Raw genomic sequence first — 19051 nt, 5'->3', positions numbered from 1 at the left:
GATTCTCTCTTCCTCGATGACTATGGTCATATACTAAAAATGTGGGCAATTTCCATTTCTACCACCTGCCCCCACAAAAGGGGGAGGGCTCCGTAGGACCAGGATAAGCAATGCCACCTCCTGGTTGGTTGCAGAGATCCCACGCAGCCTCCTGAGTGTGTCCTGAGGGAGTATGCCCCCAACACACACTCTGCGGAACCAGCGCTCCCCACAGAGCAAAGAGCCCATGCATGTGTTAGACATGCAGGTCAAAGAATCACAAGTGAACCTGAACATGAGGTTGTGGGTGCTCTGAAACGCATGGCCTGGACTGCTGTCTCCACCTACTAGAGGATGCTTCCAGCTTTAAGTATCCTTAGGGGCACCTGATGAGCACGAGACGTGCCTATTAAGGTGCACCCATGCCCAAGACCACACGTCCACCACCAGTTCAGAACCATGTGGCTCTGGGCCACGGCAAGGTGAGTCTGAGCCTCAGACAACACCTGTCACCCACAGGCCACAACAGACAGCCTGCCTGTGTGTCTGCACAGCTGTCTCCTCTGTCGTGGGGCTCACCCCACCAGTGGAGTGTCTCTCCCTGGTCGTACAACCCCAGTACTTGGCCCCGGGAACCCATCAGGAGCCCAGCAGAGTCTCGCAGGAAGGCAGCAAGGGAGCAGGTAATGCAAGTCGCATCCAAGCACCAGTTGGGAGAAGGCAGCCTTAATCCTCTAAGATCCTGGAAGCAACAGCCCTCCCAGGGCCACCACCACCCGGATCCTGGGAGGTGAAGGCTGCAACAATGCGGACAGCTTTTGCAGGGAAACTCCCTCTAGGGCTGCTCGGCGGCACAGCAGCCCGTGCCAAGGAAGTTCTTGCTCCGGTTGGGGCTCTGGCACGAGCCCGGCTACACAAAATTATGAATGACGTATGTGTTAATTACGCTGGTTTTTTCATAGTTTTTATATCCCCGCTGTTACAGTCTATTAAAAAAGAAACGTGACATAATATTTTCCATAGGAAGCTGAGAAATGTAAGCTTAAAAGTCCATGAACACATTGTTCATCTGAGCTCTGTCGACACAAACATGCAGAAGTTATTCTGGATAAAACCTCAAAATTAAGTTCAGATGTGGGAACTGCAATTGCACCAGAAGGGGCAGAAGCTGATTACCAAAAGAGGGGGATCAACCTTCTGAGGTGGAGAGGTAGGTATCCTTTCTGACCAGAAAGAGAAGAGCAGGTCAGAGGAGGTCCTGAGAAGATTAGAGGCGCACACTAAGCAACACAGTCCCATGGGCCTGCTCGGTGCCACGAGCAGGAGGAACACGAGGAGGAAGGCAGTCTGACGGCAGCGTCCCGCCAGGCGCCACGTGGCCCACAGTGGCTCACAGGTGATGTTGGTGAAAGAAGCAATTCTAATTTAATTGGCAGGCTGTGGGAGCTAGGCAAGAATATATGTTTTAATACTTCCCCAACCGTTCTCATCTACAGTTAGGCGCGAGAATCACTATGATAAAACATTTACCTTTTGCATCAAAAACATAGAACCACCTTCACCTCCCCCAGCAGACAAGGGGGGACGCCCTCACCTTCCCCAGCAGACCGGGGGGATGCCCTCACCTTCCCCGGCAGAACAAGGGGGATGCCCTCACCTCCCCAGCATACTGAGGGGGGACGCCCTTACCTTCCCCAGCAGACCAGGGGGGAATGCCTTCATCTTTCCCAGCAGACTGACGCCCTCACCTTCCCCCAGCAGACCAGGAGGGGACAACCTCACCTTCCCCAGCAGACTGAGGGGGGATGCCCTCACCTTCCCCTGGCAGACCAGGGGGGATACCCTCACCTCCCCCAGCAGATTGAGGGGGGACGCCCTCACCTTCCCCCGGCAGACCAGGGGGGACACCCTCACCTTCCCCCAGCAGACCAGGGGGGATACCCTCACCTTCCCCAGCAGACTGAGGGGGGACGCCCTCACCTTCCCTGGCGATGTGACTAATCTCTCCCTTTTCTTGGGCTGTCACCAAAATAGCAGAACACAAATATGGAGGACAAATGCCACCTATTTCAAGATAACCGTGTCCTCCTCATGGTCCGTTCTCCTTCTACCTCTTCATCACTTTGACTCTTTAGGGCAAATTTACTCCTAAATCAATGAATCACCAAGTCCAGAAACACTGAAAACTTCCAATGACTGGCTTTCTTCCAGGCTGAGAATGTGGGTCAGGGTCTCCCTCAGGAGATGTGATCTGCTTTAAAACCAAATGTATGATTTACATCTGAAACCTGCAGGCTGAAGCATCCTGAGCTGCACGTCCACAGGAACCACACAGAAAAGAACTAAGAGATTTTTTTTTTTCCTAACAGAAGAGCTTATAAATCAAAGCAGCCCACTGTCCAATATTCAGCAGCAGCTCGAATTCAGAGTGAATGTGATGATCTTGAAACTCCCAGGAAAAGGAGAGAAATGGATTACCGGCCACTCCAAAAGGCCGCCGCAAGCCCGAGGTCAGCTTCCTGGTGTTGTTGTCTCTCAGCTCCATGCGACCCACTCGAACGATCTGACAAACAAAACTGATTTTGTCCCTTTTCAGGTCTTTGCTTCCGAGGTCCTGGAAATATTAATTTCCATAAATTATTTCGGAGAACCATTACTCAACGCAGGTTCAATTGAAATAGATAGTAAAAAGATGGATTGAGACTCTTTTCTCTGACCAGTTTTTAGCATTTTAATAAGTCATTCACATAACAAAAAGGAACCCGGTAACAATAGTCAATTAACAATAAGCAAACTTCAGATAGGAGTTTAAGAGAGTGCCAGGTAAATCTCCTTCAGGGGGATGCAGAGGGAAGTGAGAGACCCAGAACAGTTCTGGGAAGGTGTTTTATTATTACTGAATTCACATGGATTACAGGCATCCCAAGGATCCATGCTCTAGTAGGGAGAAAAGACAGACGGAGGTCATTAAAAATAATCATTAGAATGGTGAATGATTCAAATGAACATCTTTGGGTGTACTTACAGTAAAGACAGCCCGCAAATTATGCAATCGGTCTATATCTTTAGGCAATCCTGAACTTGACCAGCGAACCAGGTAGTTTTCACTTGAAAACAAAAGAAATAAAAGCAGATTCATTTTCCAAATACAGCGGGGTACTAAACAGACACCCACACTGATTTATGATGACCACCACGAAGGTCCAGGACGCAGGAACTATACGAGCTCAGAAATGTCAGCCAAGCCACACAGAGCTGCTCTTCCATTAAAACGTAAGTCATCTCCACACAAGGTAACAGTAGAGAACGGTCAGTACAAAACCCTTGAGAGGTTGTAATTTTGGATGTCTAGGGTTACAACTGCAGTGGAATCATTTGCAAATGTCATTTCAAGGTTTATTATTTTAAAAGCATTGTTTTATTTAGATTGACTATAATCTAAAATTCACCATTCATTCCTGTATAGTATAAAAGAAACACTGCACATCTATTTCAGAGCCTAGAACAAGCAAACATGTCAAATACACAAAATGAATCCTAAGAAGTTAAGTCCATATCAGAAGTGAGGATGAAATTCATCCATTTGTTCTGTTTTCTGTCACATATTAACTTACATATTAACTTTTAAAATTTTGGATGATATAGGGGCACCTGGGGGGCTCAATCGGTTAGGTGTCTCTTTTTTTTTTTTTTTTTTTTTTTAAAGTGTCTGACTCTTGATTTCAGCTCAGGTCAAGACCTCAAGCTCATGAGATTGAGCCCCACTCCAGACTATGCACTGAGCGTGGAATCTGCTTAAGATTCTCTCTGGGGCACCTGGATGGCTCAGTAGTTGAGCATCTACCTTTGGCTCAGGTCGTCATTCCAGGGTCCCGGGATCAAGTCCCACATCGGGCTCCCCACAGGGGGCCTGCTTCTCCCTCTATGTCCCTGTCTTTCTCCGTGTGTCTCTCATGAATAAATAAATAAAATCTTTAAAAAAAAAAAAAAAAGAAAGATTCTCTCTCTGCCCTTCTCCACCCTCGCAAGCACATGCCTCTCTCAATCTCGGTTAAAAAAAATTTTTGAATAATAAAATGAAGATATTTCAGTTTTAAACAAGCACACACATACATACACACACTTCACACAAAATCTAACCATAATTTTTCCATCTGGATAAATAGAAAGTTCTACTGAGAGACAAAAGCAAGAACTAAGAAAGAAGCCACATTAGAAATGACAGAAATGGCAGAGACAAGATTTATAATATTTTATTCAACAAATAAAGTGAGAGCCTTTATGTAGCAGGCACTGGTCCAGATGCCACTTTCCAGCCAGTCATGTTGCAGAAATAACAACAGGCCAAACCTGCAAATATGACATTGACAAAAAACAGAAGTTTGAAAAAGCAAGATTAAGACAAGAGTGATAATATTTAGGGGGGTGGGAGTCTGGAAACATAAAACTCTATGAAGACATCATAGGAAACAATCACTTCAATCTTTAGTTGCCAGGTCCTTGAAATGTTACCAGACAAAAAATCCTACATTCAAATACCTGTGTGCATGTGGAAAAGCAGACCCTGGCCCAGAGCCCAAGCCCTGCCATCACACCGTCCCAAAACAGTACCGGGGTCAGCTGCTGGGGGAAGCCTGGCCAGCTGATCACCTCTCTGCTCTCTGTGAGAGCAAGATCTGCGGTGACTCCAGTACCATTTTCCTGACATTAACCAGAGAGGAAAGGCAGCAACAGGGAAACGTCACTGACCTGATAAATTTGGACTCCACAGGGTCATAGAGAGACATGAGCACTTCAGCATCTTCTCCGATTTTACAAACCACATTTTTGAGGTTGACAAACAAGGCCAGAGAAGGGGTGGCAGCAAACTTAGCTTGTCTGTTAATATCTATGTTCTGCTTTTGGGACTGTAAGTAGAAATAAAACAGAAAGTTGACATGAGCAATACTCCCCACTAACCCTCACTTTCTTTATTCTCAACAGAATAGGAAACCCTGCAACCAGTTGGCATAACACAGCAATGCCACAAGTCACTTACTTCCCTGTCCCACTCGGGAGTTCTCAGCACATGCATGCACCCAGCTGAAAGTAACTACACCCAGGGCAAAGGTCGCAATCCCGAAAGAGTTTGTACTGAGTACTGACTTCAGATACTCAAGTGTCTAATCAATCAATCACAATAGTGTTTACATGCATAGCTGCTTAATTTTTGTTTCTCCATTAGGCTAAATCCTCCGAGGATATTTCTGTCTTATTCATCGTTATGTCCTCAGTATGTGGCACACAGCAGGTGCTCAATAAAGACCTGCTGAATGAATGGCTGACTCAATCAATCGATTTCTGAGTATCTGTTCTACAGAAGATCCCATTAAAGACCAGGGAAGATAAAAAAGATCAATAAGACATTTGTTCCCTGCCCTCATCAAGCTTAGAATATGTTGCTCCCTGGGCTCCTATCAAAGAGGAAATGCAGAATCAAGTACTGTTTCCCAGGAGATGAGAACACAAAGTCAATGTCATTAAGATCTTGCCTCCTAGGACAAAGCAGAGTGCCATACAACCCTCCCCCATCAAGGAATGAAATCCATTCTGGCCCTCAGCAGCATGTTTTGATGCCGGGCTCCTTTCCATTCATCACTGTATGAAATATATGGTTTAGTTGTGCCTTTTGGGGGGGTTTCTAGTGCAAATTCTGGGCTTCACTGGTGTTTTATTAATGTTGAAAACAGTTTCTGAGCAAAGATACTCCAAAAGTCAATGGCACGTTACAGAAAAAACAGAACTTACTTTTTCTTCTTGCAATCTTTCCTCCACTTGTTTAGAAGCTATTTCATGAGCTCTAAAGAGACTAATCGTGCTAGTTAGTTCTGGATCCAAAATGTTCCCATCTTCATCTCTCACCACCAAGTCCAGATCGAGAATTCTAGAACAAGAATTCAGAACTTCATAGGCTTTGAATTCCTTGATTCCTTGACACAATTTTGGTCCCAGCAACTGAGCACAGTTGAAAACATCATAGAAAGTCAGGATCACCAGAGATATTATGCACCACTTACTTTAACTTAAAAACATATTCCAATGGAATTTAAAAAAAAGAAAAATCACTTGGGCTCCTGGCAGGCTCAGCCAGTAGAGCATGTGACTCTCGATCTCAGGGTTGTGTGAGCCCCACATTGGGTGTAGAAATTACTTAAAAATAGAATCTTAAAAAAAAAAATTACTCAATTTTTACTTCTTTTGCAGTAATGACTTTGTCTTCAAGTTAGAACTTTCACAGATGTACACAACCCAAAGAAATGTATGTTACTATTATGTGAACAGCATGGACAGTTTAAAGCATACACATGCTATACATATTTGGGGGAGGGGTGTGTATGTGTGTGTGTGTGTGTATATGTATAGCATATATAGATTGAATATACATACACACATATATGTATATATACACACACATACATATATATATGTATGACATACATATATACAAACATACATACATACAAACACATACAAACATACAAACACATGTGCCCAAATACTTAAAATTGGTGGTTGTGACATCATCACTGAGCCGGGGAGAAGAGGAAGGGGGTTAGAGCTGGAGCATGGGCATCCCCACCCTTCCGTTCTGGTAAATTCTATCACATAGCTTTTCTTCTACCTGCAGTCAGTTCTAATCCTAAAATTAGTCCATCAGAAGTTCTTCAATAAAGACATTCTATTGTGTTTCGACACCAAACATGTGGATGTTATCCACAATAACATTAAGCAACTTTCTGGCCAGATGGCTAGATGTAGTAGCCAACTTAAAACACGAGCAGCATCTGTCTAATAAATCTGTCCATCTAAATCTGGAAATGTTTTTTTAGCAACATTCTCTGTTTCCCCAAATCCAACAAAATCGTTAAGTGATTTTTAGCACAATTTTTATTTAAAGAATAAACAAAGACCATTATGTTAAGAAAGAAACCAGGAGCTGTGCTATCTGATGTGTTATGGTTTTCTTTTTAATAAGATATGAGGATCTTAACCACCGATGGCTTATACTTTGCCTTTGGGATTTTCTTCCTGCAATTAACAAGTCTATAGAAGCAGGAAACTTTCAGTTTTTTTTTTTTTTCTTAACCATTCGGCAACGTAAAGAGTCTGCTGAAAGAAAGATAAATTTCAATTAAATAATGCCTTTAAAAAAAAAAAAATAATAATGCCTTTAGCGGTTACAATTTTAAGAAAGTTGACTTGGTAATAAAGACTCCAACCAGACAAACTCGTCCCTGACTTCTCTTCCCTGAAGGTCACACACCTTAACACTGGATAGGAGTCTGATGCCCTGTCACACAGGATTCATTCTGAGAGATATGCTGGGCCACTGCACCATTTGCAAAGCAGTCACAAAGACCTTGTTTTTTCCCTGTGAATATCTATTGAACAAATCCACTGATGGCGAGGCAGAGCCAACTGGGCCTGTCAGCAACATGAGGGTAAACAGGCTTTTAAACAAATAGTCAGAGGCTTTTCGCTCTGCATGAAAACAGCTCAGTAGTTGCAATGATTGTGGGGTGCCGCAAGAGCAAAAGAAAGACATTTTTTTAAAGCCTTTTAGGCTCTCATCAGTTGTTTCTGTAACATATTTCTCTAATAAGGTAAAGCCCCCTCCCAAATTTTATTGCTCATAGAAGCCCTGAACCTGTCCCTGGGGAGGAGTCAGTGCTGGTATGGGCGGGGTCAATGCTAATGAGGTAGGGAGGAAGCCTCCCCTGTGTGGGCAGGGCCCTGCTGTGTGGGTGGGGCCCTGCCGGGTGTGGGCGGGGCCAATGCTAATGAGGTAGGGAGGAAGCCTCCCTTGTGTGGGCAGGTGGTTTCTGAACATAAGTTCAAAATACAATAGTCCAATAGAAAACAGAATCAAAAGCTCTAAAAATCTGGTATTTTAATAAGCAGGTGCTCATGAAATGGGTTTCCCTGCAACATATCTAATAACCTACACCCAGAAGTCTCTAAATTTCGAGGTGGGGGGAGGGGGACACCTATAGCCTTTTTAATTCAAATACTACATCTAACTAATGTTGTTTCTAGAGACTTTCCATATTAGAAAGGATGAAGTACTAAAAAGTAAAATTATATTGTAACTCTGATTGTACAGAAAGGTTCTCTAGTTTACCCAGGGCATCCTTCAGCTGAATGGCTAGGAGCAAACCTCTCCCATTCTCTGCATACCATCCTAACATGTAAAATGAGAGGTTTGGACTAACCCAGAAGTTTCCCCAATCTGCTGTCCAGCATGGTCCAACCCTATTTTTAAAAACTGAGATTTCCTGCCAGCATTCCCCATATTAGAAATCAGAATCATAAGGAGTGGGTCCCACAGATCTATTATTTTGAAAGCTCTCCAAGTGATTTTGATATAGACCAGCATCTGGGAATCATGTGACCAGGATAATTTTTAAGGCTTCTTGCAGCTCTGACGTTACATGAATAACCAAATCGTTATCCCGTGGGAAAGGGCGTGGCTTCACTCCGGTTACAGACTTGGCATAATCAGAATGAAGCAGTTCACCCCTGCTCGGCCTGAGGAAGGCTTCCGAACACTGGAACTCATGGTGCTGTGGGGAAGGGAGTGCACCACTGCCGAGGGCAGTCAAGCAGAGCTCAGTGGAGGCTCGCTGTAGATGGGAACTTTTGCAAAAAGACATCCTTACACAAGGCACATTATGTGTTATTTGTCTGAGATTCAGATTTAGCCGGCTGGATTTTGGTGTGCCACACCTGGCACCCCTGCCCTGGTGGCTAAGTTTCAAGGTGACCTCTGATGTCCCTTCCAATTCTTAGAACTTACGATTCCACAGAGAAACCTGGTGCTTGTTATTGCACAAAGTACCACCACGACTGGACTCGAAGACAAGTACTGTGAGCAGAAAATAAAAATCCCTTGTCGGGGGAGAGGGAAAGGGGAGTCACGGCACTGTCACCAACGGAAGAGTGAAAATGACAGACTGCCCCAGCTCCTTGGAGACAAGAACAAGTTTCGACAATGACTCTGAAAACTGATTTTTAGAATCCAATAGAAAATAACCTATCCTTTTAAAAATGAAAACTATGCCCTTATTTTGATGTTAGACATTTTTTTATGATAAAATATGATTTTAGCCTCCTCGAGGCTTACAGTAATGTTATTATATTGGATAACTTAAGCATGAAATCATCTTTCACATAAACAAACCTGTTTCCATAATCAATTTTGGCAGTGACCTTCTTCTTCAGCTCTTTGAGCTCATCCTGCGGCAGAGTTCCAGATAGAATCTGTGATCGCCATTCGATAAGGTCGTAGATCATGTGCCGCACACTTCGAAACATCTCCCTGTTGTCTTGCTACACAGAGGGGAGAAATGCCAAGTATAAAGCTTTTGGTATAAAAAAAGCACTGTAGACTGTTTTTCAAATACACATGTAGTATATACTTTATATGATGGGATTCAATCAATATCAGAAGATGTTTTTAGCATGGAACGGGAACACATGATATGGAGTCTGATTCCTATCAGGCACTAAAAGATCAGAAATATAAGAAGTAATGCACAATCTTCAATACTCCATCTGACATTCCAGAGTATGTGCCACTGAATCAAGAAGTTAACCAGAGCAGGGTCTGGATGTGGAGCTGCAAACACAGCCCGTGAGCTTCTAGTAGGTAGCCCATGGATAGGCAACTCTGAAACTCCCACAGAATCAGCGTGAGCCTACAGATCTTGCCATGGAGTCTTCACTACTGAAGACTGTGCCCTGTGCCATCCTTGGCATACCAGGCAACTGGGTGTATTGTCAGCTGAGCTGTAGGGAACAGCATCACACTGGGCCCCCACACACACTGTGCTTTTTTCAGTGCACACACAGCAGTTCTGCTAGGAGTAAAATCTCAATCTACAAGCTCTCCGTGCATTTACCTCAAAAGGAAAACATGAAAAATTCACATTTTTATCACTCTCTATATATTTTAAGGGAGCTGATGGTATAAAAAAAACAACAAAAAACAAAAAGCAACAGTTTTGCAACAGCTGAGAGTACAATTCATCAAGGGAATTAGGGATTACCCCTTAACTCCTAAAAGAAGCCAGTGGTTCCCTCTATAAAAAGAAATCTAGGGGACACTTAATTGACAAAATTCTAAACATGGCTGCTACAAATATTAAAATGTGGCCATTGCTGCTTTTTAAAATAACTTCTGCTTGGGGTGCCTGTGTGGCTCAGTTGGTTAAGCATCTGCATTTGGCTCAGGTCATGATCTCAGGGTCCTGGGATCGGCCCCAAGTTGGGCACCCAAGTCAGCAGGGAATCTGTTTCTCCCCCTCCTCCCTGTTGTGCTCTCTCTCTTGCTATCTGTCTCTCTCTCAAATAAATAAAATCTTTAAAAAATAACTTCTGCTGTACATATATGTGAACCTTTCATCCCACTATTTCTAGCATGTGACCTTTTTTCTAGCGATTTCTAAGATCCCTACCACCAACCTGTCATAGAACACCCAAAAGACTCTTCTGCACCCCACAAGCTCCTCTTTATAGCATCATCCTCATGTTAATTTCTTAAGAACCAGCAAATAGCCAAACGTAATGGTTTATTTCACAACTAGGTTTGTTTCCTCTTACTAATTCATTTTTCTAAAGCCTATCAAATATCTAAGCTCCGTAATATTTTGCTAACTTGTCTACAATCACAGAGCATAGCAAAAAAACAATTCACAGAAAGATACCGTAAGGGGTTTCTTCTTCTAGCTTTGTGCAAATCCAACAACGCAAATCCACAAGAGGCAAACCTACATTTCTAAAAAGGAAACCAAGGTGACCGCCGGCCGGGCATGCCTATCCCAAGCGGAAAGGCTAGCACCATGCCCACTAACGGATCAGTCAGCATCAGTCCTGTTTGTTTTGCTGCCATATTTTTGTTTAAAAATTGCTAAGTTGAACATGAAAGACCGACTACAAAATTGCTCAGATTTACACAAAACATTCATGGCTAACTTTACGCTTTTCGGTTTTTGAGAACATTTGATGACCAATTACTGCAACTGCTTATTACTGTGCATTTACAAGAAACCACTGTATAATCAAAAACAACAAGCCTGCCCAGAGAGCAGCTGTGGGACTTTTGCAAGTTTTCTGTGTTCCCAAGAAATCGATGCAGTGACTTCCCTCCAGAGCCCTTGCTTTGTGCTGACAACATTAGCATATGAGAAATCAACACTCTGAATAGAAATACGGGCTTAACAAAAGGTAATCTTCTGCAAATATGAATTTATGTGCAAAGAAATGCCCAGAGGGAATAGAAAATGGAAGATGTCAGAGTCTCAACCTCCCTGCGTTAATAAGGCTTCTTCTATGATTGGGAGAACCGGACAGTTGCACAACGGAGCCAAGATGTAAATGCCTTCCCTACCTCTGTAACAGGCACACTTAGGTCTAGAAGACTATGTGGTTTTACTCCAACAATAAGAGACAGACAATGCAAAAAAAAAAAAAAAAGTAAACAGCAATTGCTCTCTACTGCATCCATAAATGAGCACTCCTTACAGCTTAAAAGCAGATTTTAGTTTTCATGATCAAAATGTAAACGCTGGGGGTTATATCAGTGCAGACTCCCTAATCCTGTCTTCCAAAGCACTCAAGCAGCCCTTCTCCTGTTTTAGCACAAAGAGGGTGAAATTCTTGGCCCTTCCTTTTACCAGTCACTGCTTTGTCACAGTGAGCATGGCTGTACCCCAACACAAAGCAGGTCCAAGAGGACAATGCCCCCCACCCAGGGTGGCCAGAATAATGGGCCATGCTGCTTTCTTTGCCTTGAGTATGACTCAGTCTGAGGAGTTCTGCTTTTGAGGTTCCCAGGGAAAGGGGAAAAAAATATGCCATCGGTACAGCAAGGTCCAAAAAGACCATTCGCTATTTTTGAGCTTGGATGCAACATCCCGTTTGCTCACCACGTAGAGCTGTCTCCAGATGGTGGACCACTCTCGGAGTGTCGTGGTGACTTCCTGTATGAGTGGGAGGTCGCCTGGGATGACCGTTTCATGTTGCCTAAGGAGAAGGAGGAAAGGACAGCCAAGTTCATGGTTTCAATGGAGTCTGCAAGTTGTACCTTGTAAATTCCAAATCTAGTCCACAGAATTAAATATTTAAGCCAATGGAGAGAAAATATACAAGGAAGACTGTGTCCACACATAGGAATACACACACCTCTAAGAACGACAGGTAATATTTGTACAGAACCTGAGTGTGTTCATGTATTACCCTACAAGTAAAGGCGTCTACCTCATGTGTCAAGGTAAGATGAAGGAGGCAAATAATATCCCACTGAAAGTCTTCAAAACGTCAAGGTCTGAGAGTACATTCGTAATATGTGTACCCATCTATCTTATAGATGCCATAAATTATAACCAATCTGTGTGGCATTAAAACGCAGGTTTGAGTTAAGATGATTTTTACATTTCCATCATGCATAAAACTCATTATATGGTAATACATGAAGCAGTTATCCTTGGTGAAATACGAATGAGGCGACAGCTCTCAAATGCTCTCAAATGTCCAGAGATACTTTATCTGATCCCAACACTTTATCTGATCCCAACACTTGGATTATCCTTTCCCTTTTCTCTGCACCTGGAAAGGTGAACCCTTGACTTATTCTTAACTTGCTATCTATTTATGCTTTTTTTTTTAATCATATCAGCCATTGTTTTCTGGTCACATGCTCTGCATCAGGCCCGATGATGAAGAAGACTCAGAATCCTTGAGACCAATAAGAGATTGAAAGGTGGGTTGTAAAATTAGGCCACCTGGCCCCAGAGGTCCCAAACAGATAGGACTCCAACCAGCATGGAATGTCCTGGGATTCCGAGACAGGTTCTACCTACATATCTTGATTTGGCTGGAGCTGAGATCAGTGGGTAGGACTCTTGGTTTGGCTCACATTGGGGTTTAGGCCTGCAATAGCCCACTGATGGTGGGGACTCTCAAAGGAAGAAACCGTGAAGTCCTTGAGAGAAAATCAGTCTCTGTGGACAGGGCTGGCCACATGTAGCACCTGGAGCAACAGGAATCAGATGTCTGAGGCAGGGGTGCATATGAGACCCCCCACACACACCCTTTTAGGAATTTCCCTCTCATGGGACATTATCAGTGTCTATTACAGAATGTGGTCATTACAGCAGCCCTGCCAAGCCTGTCACCAAGGTTCCCAGTAAGGATCCTGATGAAAATGTGGTTCATTACACTCTGCAATGCCATCCTTAGAAAGCCTCTGGGAGGATTTCTCTTCTCTCACAGGGTGAGCATATGTGTCAGCAACTGCGATGCTTCTGTCCTCCAGATCCTGTTTCATGCTGAGTCCACTGGGCTCTTGCACTGGCTTGCAGAAGCTTGGAGCTCAACGAGATGGCCCTGCTTGCACTATGACTAGAGGGCCTCAATGCTCATCCCGTGTCCTGGTCTCAGTTCTGGATCCTTCTCACTTCCTCCCTCTTTGCAGGCCTGATCTGTCCCTGGAACTAACATGCCAACCGGCTCTAATGTATCTGATCTGGCTGTGTTGTATTATCATCTCTGTAACCACCTCACTACCTGCAAGCAGTCAGCAATGTACAAACCCAACAACAGCTGCCTCGGTAAGACCTATGGAGAGAACATCATACAGGGCACATGGAAGAAAGGCCAGGACACAACAGACACTCGGCCAATGGTGGTGGCTCCTTAGTTACTTGGCTCTAAATGATCAAGGGGGGAACAAGTCAGGGCTGGAGGCCCTGATCTGAGCATCACCCACAGAGAGGAAACACAACAACATAGGCACCCTCAAACGGAAGGGCAACAGAAGGCTAGGACACAGGCAAGGAGAGCCCCCTGGGAGCAGTGGGCAGGGGGGACGTGGGTTATAATGGCAGCAACAGAAATAGACAAGGAGCTTCAGTGAAGGGGACAGCCATGTGTCCAAGACTGTAGGAAAGAGCCAGAAGAGCAGCCCTGACACTGGAAGCTTGGAAATCAGGAGGCACTTGCAGCCATGGGAGCGTGGGAGAGGGGACAAATGGGAACTGCCTTGGCTAGAGGGAGAAAAGGAATCACTGGCAGCTGGCACACAGCAATGATGTGGGATGTCTGAAAGCGAAGGGAGCACAGAAAGAAGAAACCCTGCAAAAGAGTTGGAGTAATAACCCTGGAGAGCAAGGAGGCAGGTGGGGTGAGATGACAGAGTGGCCTGCCCCATAGAGGAGGAAGGACCCAGGGGAGGGGAAGAGAGGGAAGGGGAGGGGAGGGGAGAGCAGGGGAGGGGAAGGTCCACAGATCTCCAGAGGAAAGGAGGAGCAGTGAGACCACCTGTCAAGTCTGAAGGCAGGAGGGTCTTTACAAGGAGGGAGGCAGAGGGCAGCTGGCATGGGCGGGAGCAGCAGCAGAGCAAACACAGGGAGCCCCAAAGCATCAGCAGGAATGCGTTTTTGAAGTGCTCATGTCCCCAGTACACCATTCACTCGCTCACCCCAGGGCATCTCCAGGAGCCCCAGTAATGGGAGCCAGTGTCTGTCTGTCTGTCTGTCTGCCTGCATGGGAGTGACTCCACTCATTGAGAATCAAAATAACCTCCCGTCCACATTACTATGATGCTTCACAATTAGATTCTCCATATATTCTTTTGTATACTCAGGGTGCTTTCTTTTTTTAAATATTTTTTTTCAATTTTTATTTATTTATGATAGTCACAGAGAGAGAGAGAGAGAGAGGCAGAGACACAGGCCGAGGGAGAAGCAGGCTCCATGCACCGGGAGCCCGATGTGGGATTCGATCCCGGGTCTCCAGGATCGCGCCCTGGGCCAAAGGCAGGCGCCAAACCGCTGCGCCACCCAGGGATCCCCTCAGGGTGCTTTCTAACAAACATTAATCACAGTCTGACTTCTATATCGATTCTGATATGGAGAAATGTAAAATACAATCAATGCATACTTTATTTCATTATTTCCACAAGAGTCAAAACTCTCCTTTTTTCTTTCCTTCCCTTTAAAACTCTGCACACAAAACATCTAATCTATATAAAAATATATATATACTGTATTACAGGTCATCACCATCTAGGCCTCTAAATTATTTTCTTCATTTTATTTTTTTTCTTCATTTTAATTATGCATCATGCAACTACAGAACCTGAGCTAGTCCTTTTCATATGTTAAAAGTACAGTGCTTGGGAAGGCAATTTTGTAATCAGCCAAAGAGATGTCATTATGCAGTAATCATATGATTAGTAATTTTATAATTTACATATTTAACTGAGGGTGAAGATGTAGAAGAGACAAAAAAGGAAAACATTTTAATGCTCCTTCTTCCAAGTTCACACCTGGCTATTCATTTGCCATTCCTGCCTAATGGGTTCTCGTTCTATAAAAGTCCTTTTAATGATCTTATACATCAGTTTTATGACCTCTAAGAAACATACATCACAATTAGACAAAATGTAAATTCACACACGTCCCAATTTACCACCTGTTGCTTCACCCTAAACTCCATTTGTGTCACAGCCTGCAAAGTTTTCCAGAAAAACGGACTCGGAGTTGGGGGCTGGAGGGTCTATCGGGTGGGACTGCTCATGGAGAAGCAGAGAGCACTGGACGAACGCTACCCAAAATCGACATTGGGTATAAAGAGCACGACTGCAGGTACAGTGGTGACTTCAGACTTTTCAAAGGTTGAAGGCCATTTTGTACATACGTCTCCATTCCAAGTCCCCTTTTTCACCCCAGAACTCCTGTCCCATCACGGTCACTCACGCCCGCATCCAACCCTGACAGGTCCTGCCATACAGACGAGCAGCAAAGCCAAATACAATCATCACGTTTCTTTACTTAAACATTAAGACCAGACTCACCCTTTTCCTTCAACTATGGCTTCTTTAAGATGAATATATGAAGCAGGAAATATACCCTTTGGAGGAAAAAAAACAATAGTTTTATTATCAACTTGAATCCCAACCAAAAGTCAAAAACCACCCTGAAAACATGTGGATAGGGATGGGTGGACCACTATTAATTCAGCGAGTCTTACAGTAAAGTCTCATATACAACATAGTGGGGAAAACATTCCTGTTTTTGTTTAAACTCAGCCTGTTTTTGTTTCATGGAGACTACAGACATCTCAAAAGGAAGAAAACAGAAGCAATCTGTGTGCAAGGAAAGAAGCGCACAGGGCTTTGTCTTCTCCATAGGACGCACCTTGTATACAGGGCTGCCCTTGACATGGGCAAATCAAAAACCAGCGGATGCCTAAAACAATCTCTGATGATGGTCTTTGACAGTTCTTTCTTTCAAAAAATCTAAAATGGCCATCAAAAGTTGACTTCCACCATCATTTATCGTCACGTATGCATGTAGGACTACTTACCTGACCCATAGATTTCTCATCAATCTCCCAACAGAGGGACCATCTGAGAAAACACAGAAAGTGGGCAAATTTTGCCCAAATTCGCAAGACGTGGGTCCCAACAGAGGGACCATCTGAGAAAACGCAGAAAGTGGGCAAATTTTGCCCAAATTCGCAAGACTACTAGACACCAGCTTCCGTTAACACAGAGCTCTGCACTGCCCAAGTGCAGCTCACTTGGGGCCTAGCAGCATGGTGTGCCAGGCAGTTTCTCAAGGGCAAGTTCAGTGTCAGGCACGGTCCGTAAAGTGCTAGCAGCTTTACCAAGACTTTCTGTCCTGCTTCCTGAGCAAGCAAAACAGCTCCCTTTGTGACATGAGGCAGAAATGAGCATCTGAAAGCGGGCAGTGGGGCAGGAGGTGCTGGGACCCTGGACAGCACAGCACAGCCAGCCAGAGTTTCCTGTATGGGATTTAGTGCATGCAGCAGAAATCTACTCAGTGGCATTGGTGGTTTCCAGGCACCTGTTGTGTGAACAGGAACTTCTGATTGCGTTTCCCTGGCATCTGGCCCCAAAGGATTTACACAGGTGGACCAGAAACCACAACTACTAACCATGTTCAGGAGGGGCATGGGTACCACGGATTCATGTTCCTCCTGCCTACTAGGAAAGCCTGAATTTCACATAAAGAAGAATTATCACAGAGATGGCAACAGTTGTACAGAAAGACAGTGGCCACTGTCTATGAGCAACAAAAGGGGCCAAAGGGTCCCAAAGCTGGGAGCTTCACCAGGTCCCAGTTGTTTCGGACACCTCCAAATCCCCAGGATGCCTCCAGGAGCAGCACATGTGATGTCAACATCTGCACTCGGATGGAGGGGGGAAGAAAACAAATATGCCAGCCTCGTCCGTGTCCAGAAGCAAAGATACCCCTCCATCTCAGTAAACCTGCTCTGGGGCAGCACAAAGCCAGGGAAGGAAAAGTAGAAGGCAGAGCGAGGACACACGTGGAGGCTTGAAATGAGCAATCTCTCCAGCTGGGGCAGTTTAAAACTGGTCCAGATGAACGACATCTGTGTGAATAGCTATACAGGGGATGGTTCCAGAACAGTTGGGAGCCTGGATTACTGGGGGCCAAGTCCCTTCTCTGCATTGCCTGGACAGAGCCCACTACAAAAATCATACTATGGGGACAACTGGGTGGCTCAGCGGTTGGGTGGCTGCCTTCAGCTGAGATCGTGATCCCGGGATCTGGGATCCAGTCCCGCATTAGGCTCCTTAAGAGAGCCTGCTTCTCCCTCTGCCTGTGTCTCTGCCATTCTCTCTCTCTCTCTCTCTCTCTCTCTCTCTCTCTCTCTCTGTGTCTCTCATGAAAAAATAAATAAAAATCCTTTTTAAAAAATCATACTATCTTTAAGGGCTTCACAACTGCCTCATCTTCCAATGAGGATTTTAGAAGAAGAAATGAATACAGCCCCACCCAGCTGTACTGTACCAATGAGTTGTAAAGCCGGGGAACCCCAGTGAAGGGCAGGAAGGACAGCAGTTCAGGGAGGCATGGCAGGGACACGATGACGATGGTAGAAAGGATCCCAAGCTGAGGAAGGTGGTACCAAACACCAAATAAGCATCAAAGGAAAGTGAACAGTTTGCCTGGGGCGAGCCCAGCACGTGGAGCTCCAGCTATGCTGTGTGGCTATGGAGGGAGACAGTGTCAAGAACCTCCTCTCTTTATAATAAAATCCTCAACTGTGGCTTTCTCATATAAAAGTAGAGTTTCATCTGCAGGAAAACATTCTTTGGGATGCCCGGGTGGTTCAGTGGTTGAGCACCTGCCTTCAGCTCAGGTCGTGATCCCAGGGTCCCAGGATCAAGTCTCGCATCGGGCTCCCTGCTGGGAGCCTGCTTCTCCCTCTGCCTGTGTCTCTGCCTCTCTGTGTGTCTCTCATGAATAAATAAATAAAATCTTAAAAAAGGGGGGGGGGAATATATTCATTACAGGAGAGGAGATCGGTGTGAAAATAGAACTTTCCCTGGAGAAATCTATCCCACCACCCACGTGGTTCGAATCCACCTTGTTCAAACCTCAGGTCTCTAGGTCATTGGATGTGTAAGACCCACAGCCCAGTCTGAGGCCGGCAGGGCAGGGTAGGAGGTCCTTGCTCCAATGTGTGAATCTGCCTTGCCAATACTCCTAACTGCGTCTCTCCTATAAGAACACCACAGCACTATGCCAGAGGAGGGCTGCCCTGCAGCGCAACCTGGGCCCTTCCTAAACGACTTGCCCAGCAGGGCCTGGCTGCAGGGTTTCTGGGGGAAGCAGGGCAGGCAGGTCCCATGCTTGAGCCACTTAGACTTTGGAAGCCTTAAGTTCCAGGCCCAGGACCACATGAGGAGTCCAGCCCAGTAAGGAGACCATGAGAGGCAACGTTAAGAAATAGAAGTAAAATGAACCATCTTGTCAAGCCTAAGTAGATATTAAAGTGTGTAAGTTAACGTGGACAGAGCCTAATCACAGCTTTCGACTGGACATTATTTCAAAACCATGGAATAAAACAGAAGGGCCATAATTAGGCTATGTGAAGCTAAGAACGGAGAAAAGCCACCACAGAACTGTGTGTGGGAGTGTCCACCACAAGGATCGAGGTGTAATTGCAGGTCCTGGCTTCAGGAGTTCAAGCCACC

At 44.9% G+C, this 19051-nt stretch overlaps 1 protein-coding gene across 2 annotated transcripts in view; it reads right to left on the bottom strand.

The window, feature by feature from the left end:
- The window catches only part of DOCK1 (dedicator of cytokinesis 1), a 493779-nt gene that overhangs the window by 411373 nt on the left and 63355 nt on the right, over positions 1-19051 (bottom strand). For both annotated transcript variants that reach the window (XM_038579104.1, XM_038579105.1), the window contains exons 4-10: positions 15875-15930; positions 11946-12042; positions 9200-9348; positions 5767-5902; positions 4729-4886; positions 3005-3086; positions 2458-2593 (exon numbers count right to left, since the gene is read on the bottom strand). In XM_038579104.1, coding sequence (XP_038435032.1) covers positions 2458-2593; positions 3005-3086; positions 4729-4886; positions 5767-5902; positions 9200-9348; positions 11946-12042; positions 15875-15930 — 814 coding nt within the window. The remainder of the gene's footprint in view (positions 1-2457; positions 2594-3004; positions 3087-4728; positions 4887-5766; positions 5903-9199; positions 9349-11945; positions 12043-15874; positions 15931-19051) is intronic.

The sequence above is a fragment of the Canis lupus genome, chromosome 28, assembly GCF_011100685.1.
Source record: "Canis lupus familiaris isolate Mischka breed German Shepherd chromosome 28, alternate assembly UU_Cfam_GSD_1.0, whole genome shotgun sequence".
Taxonomy (NCBI): domain Eukaryota; kingdom Metazoa; phylum Chordata; class Mammalia; order Carnivora; family Canidae; genus Canis; species Canis lupus.
The sequence above is the reverse complement of the archived record's forward strand: the minus strand, read 5'-3'. Positions and strand labels throughout refer to the sequence as shown.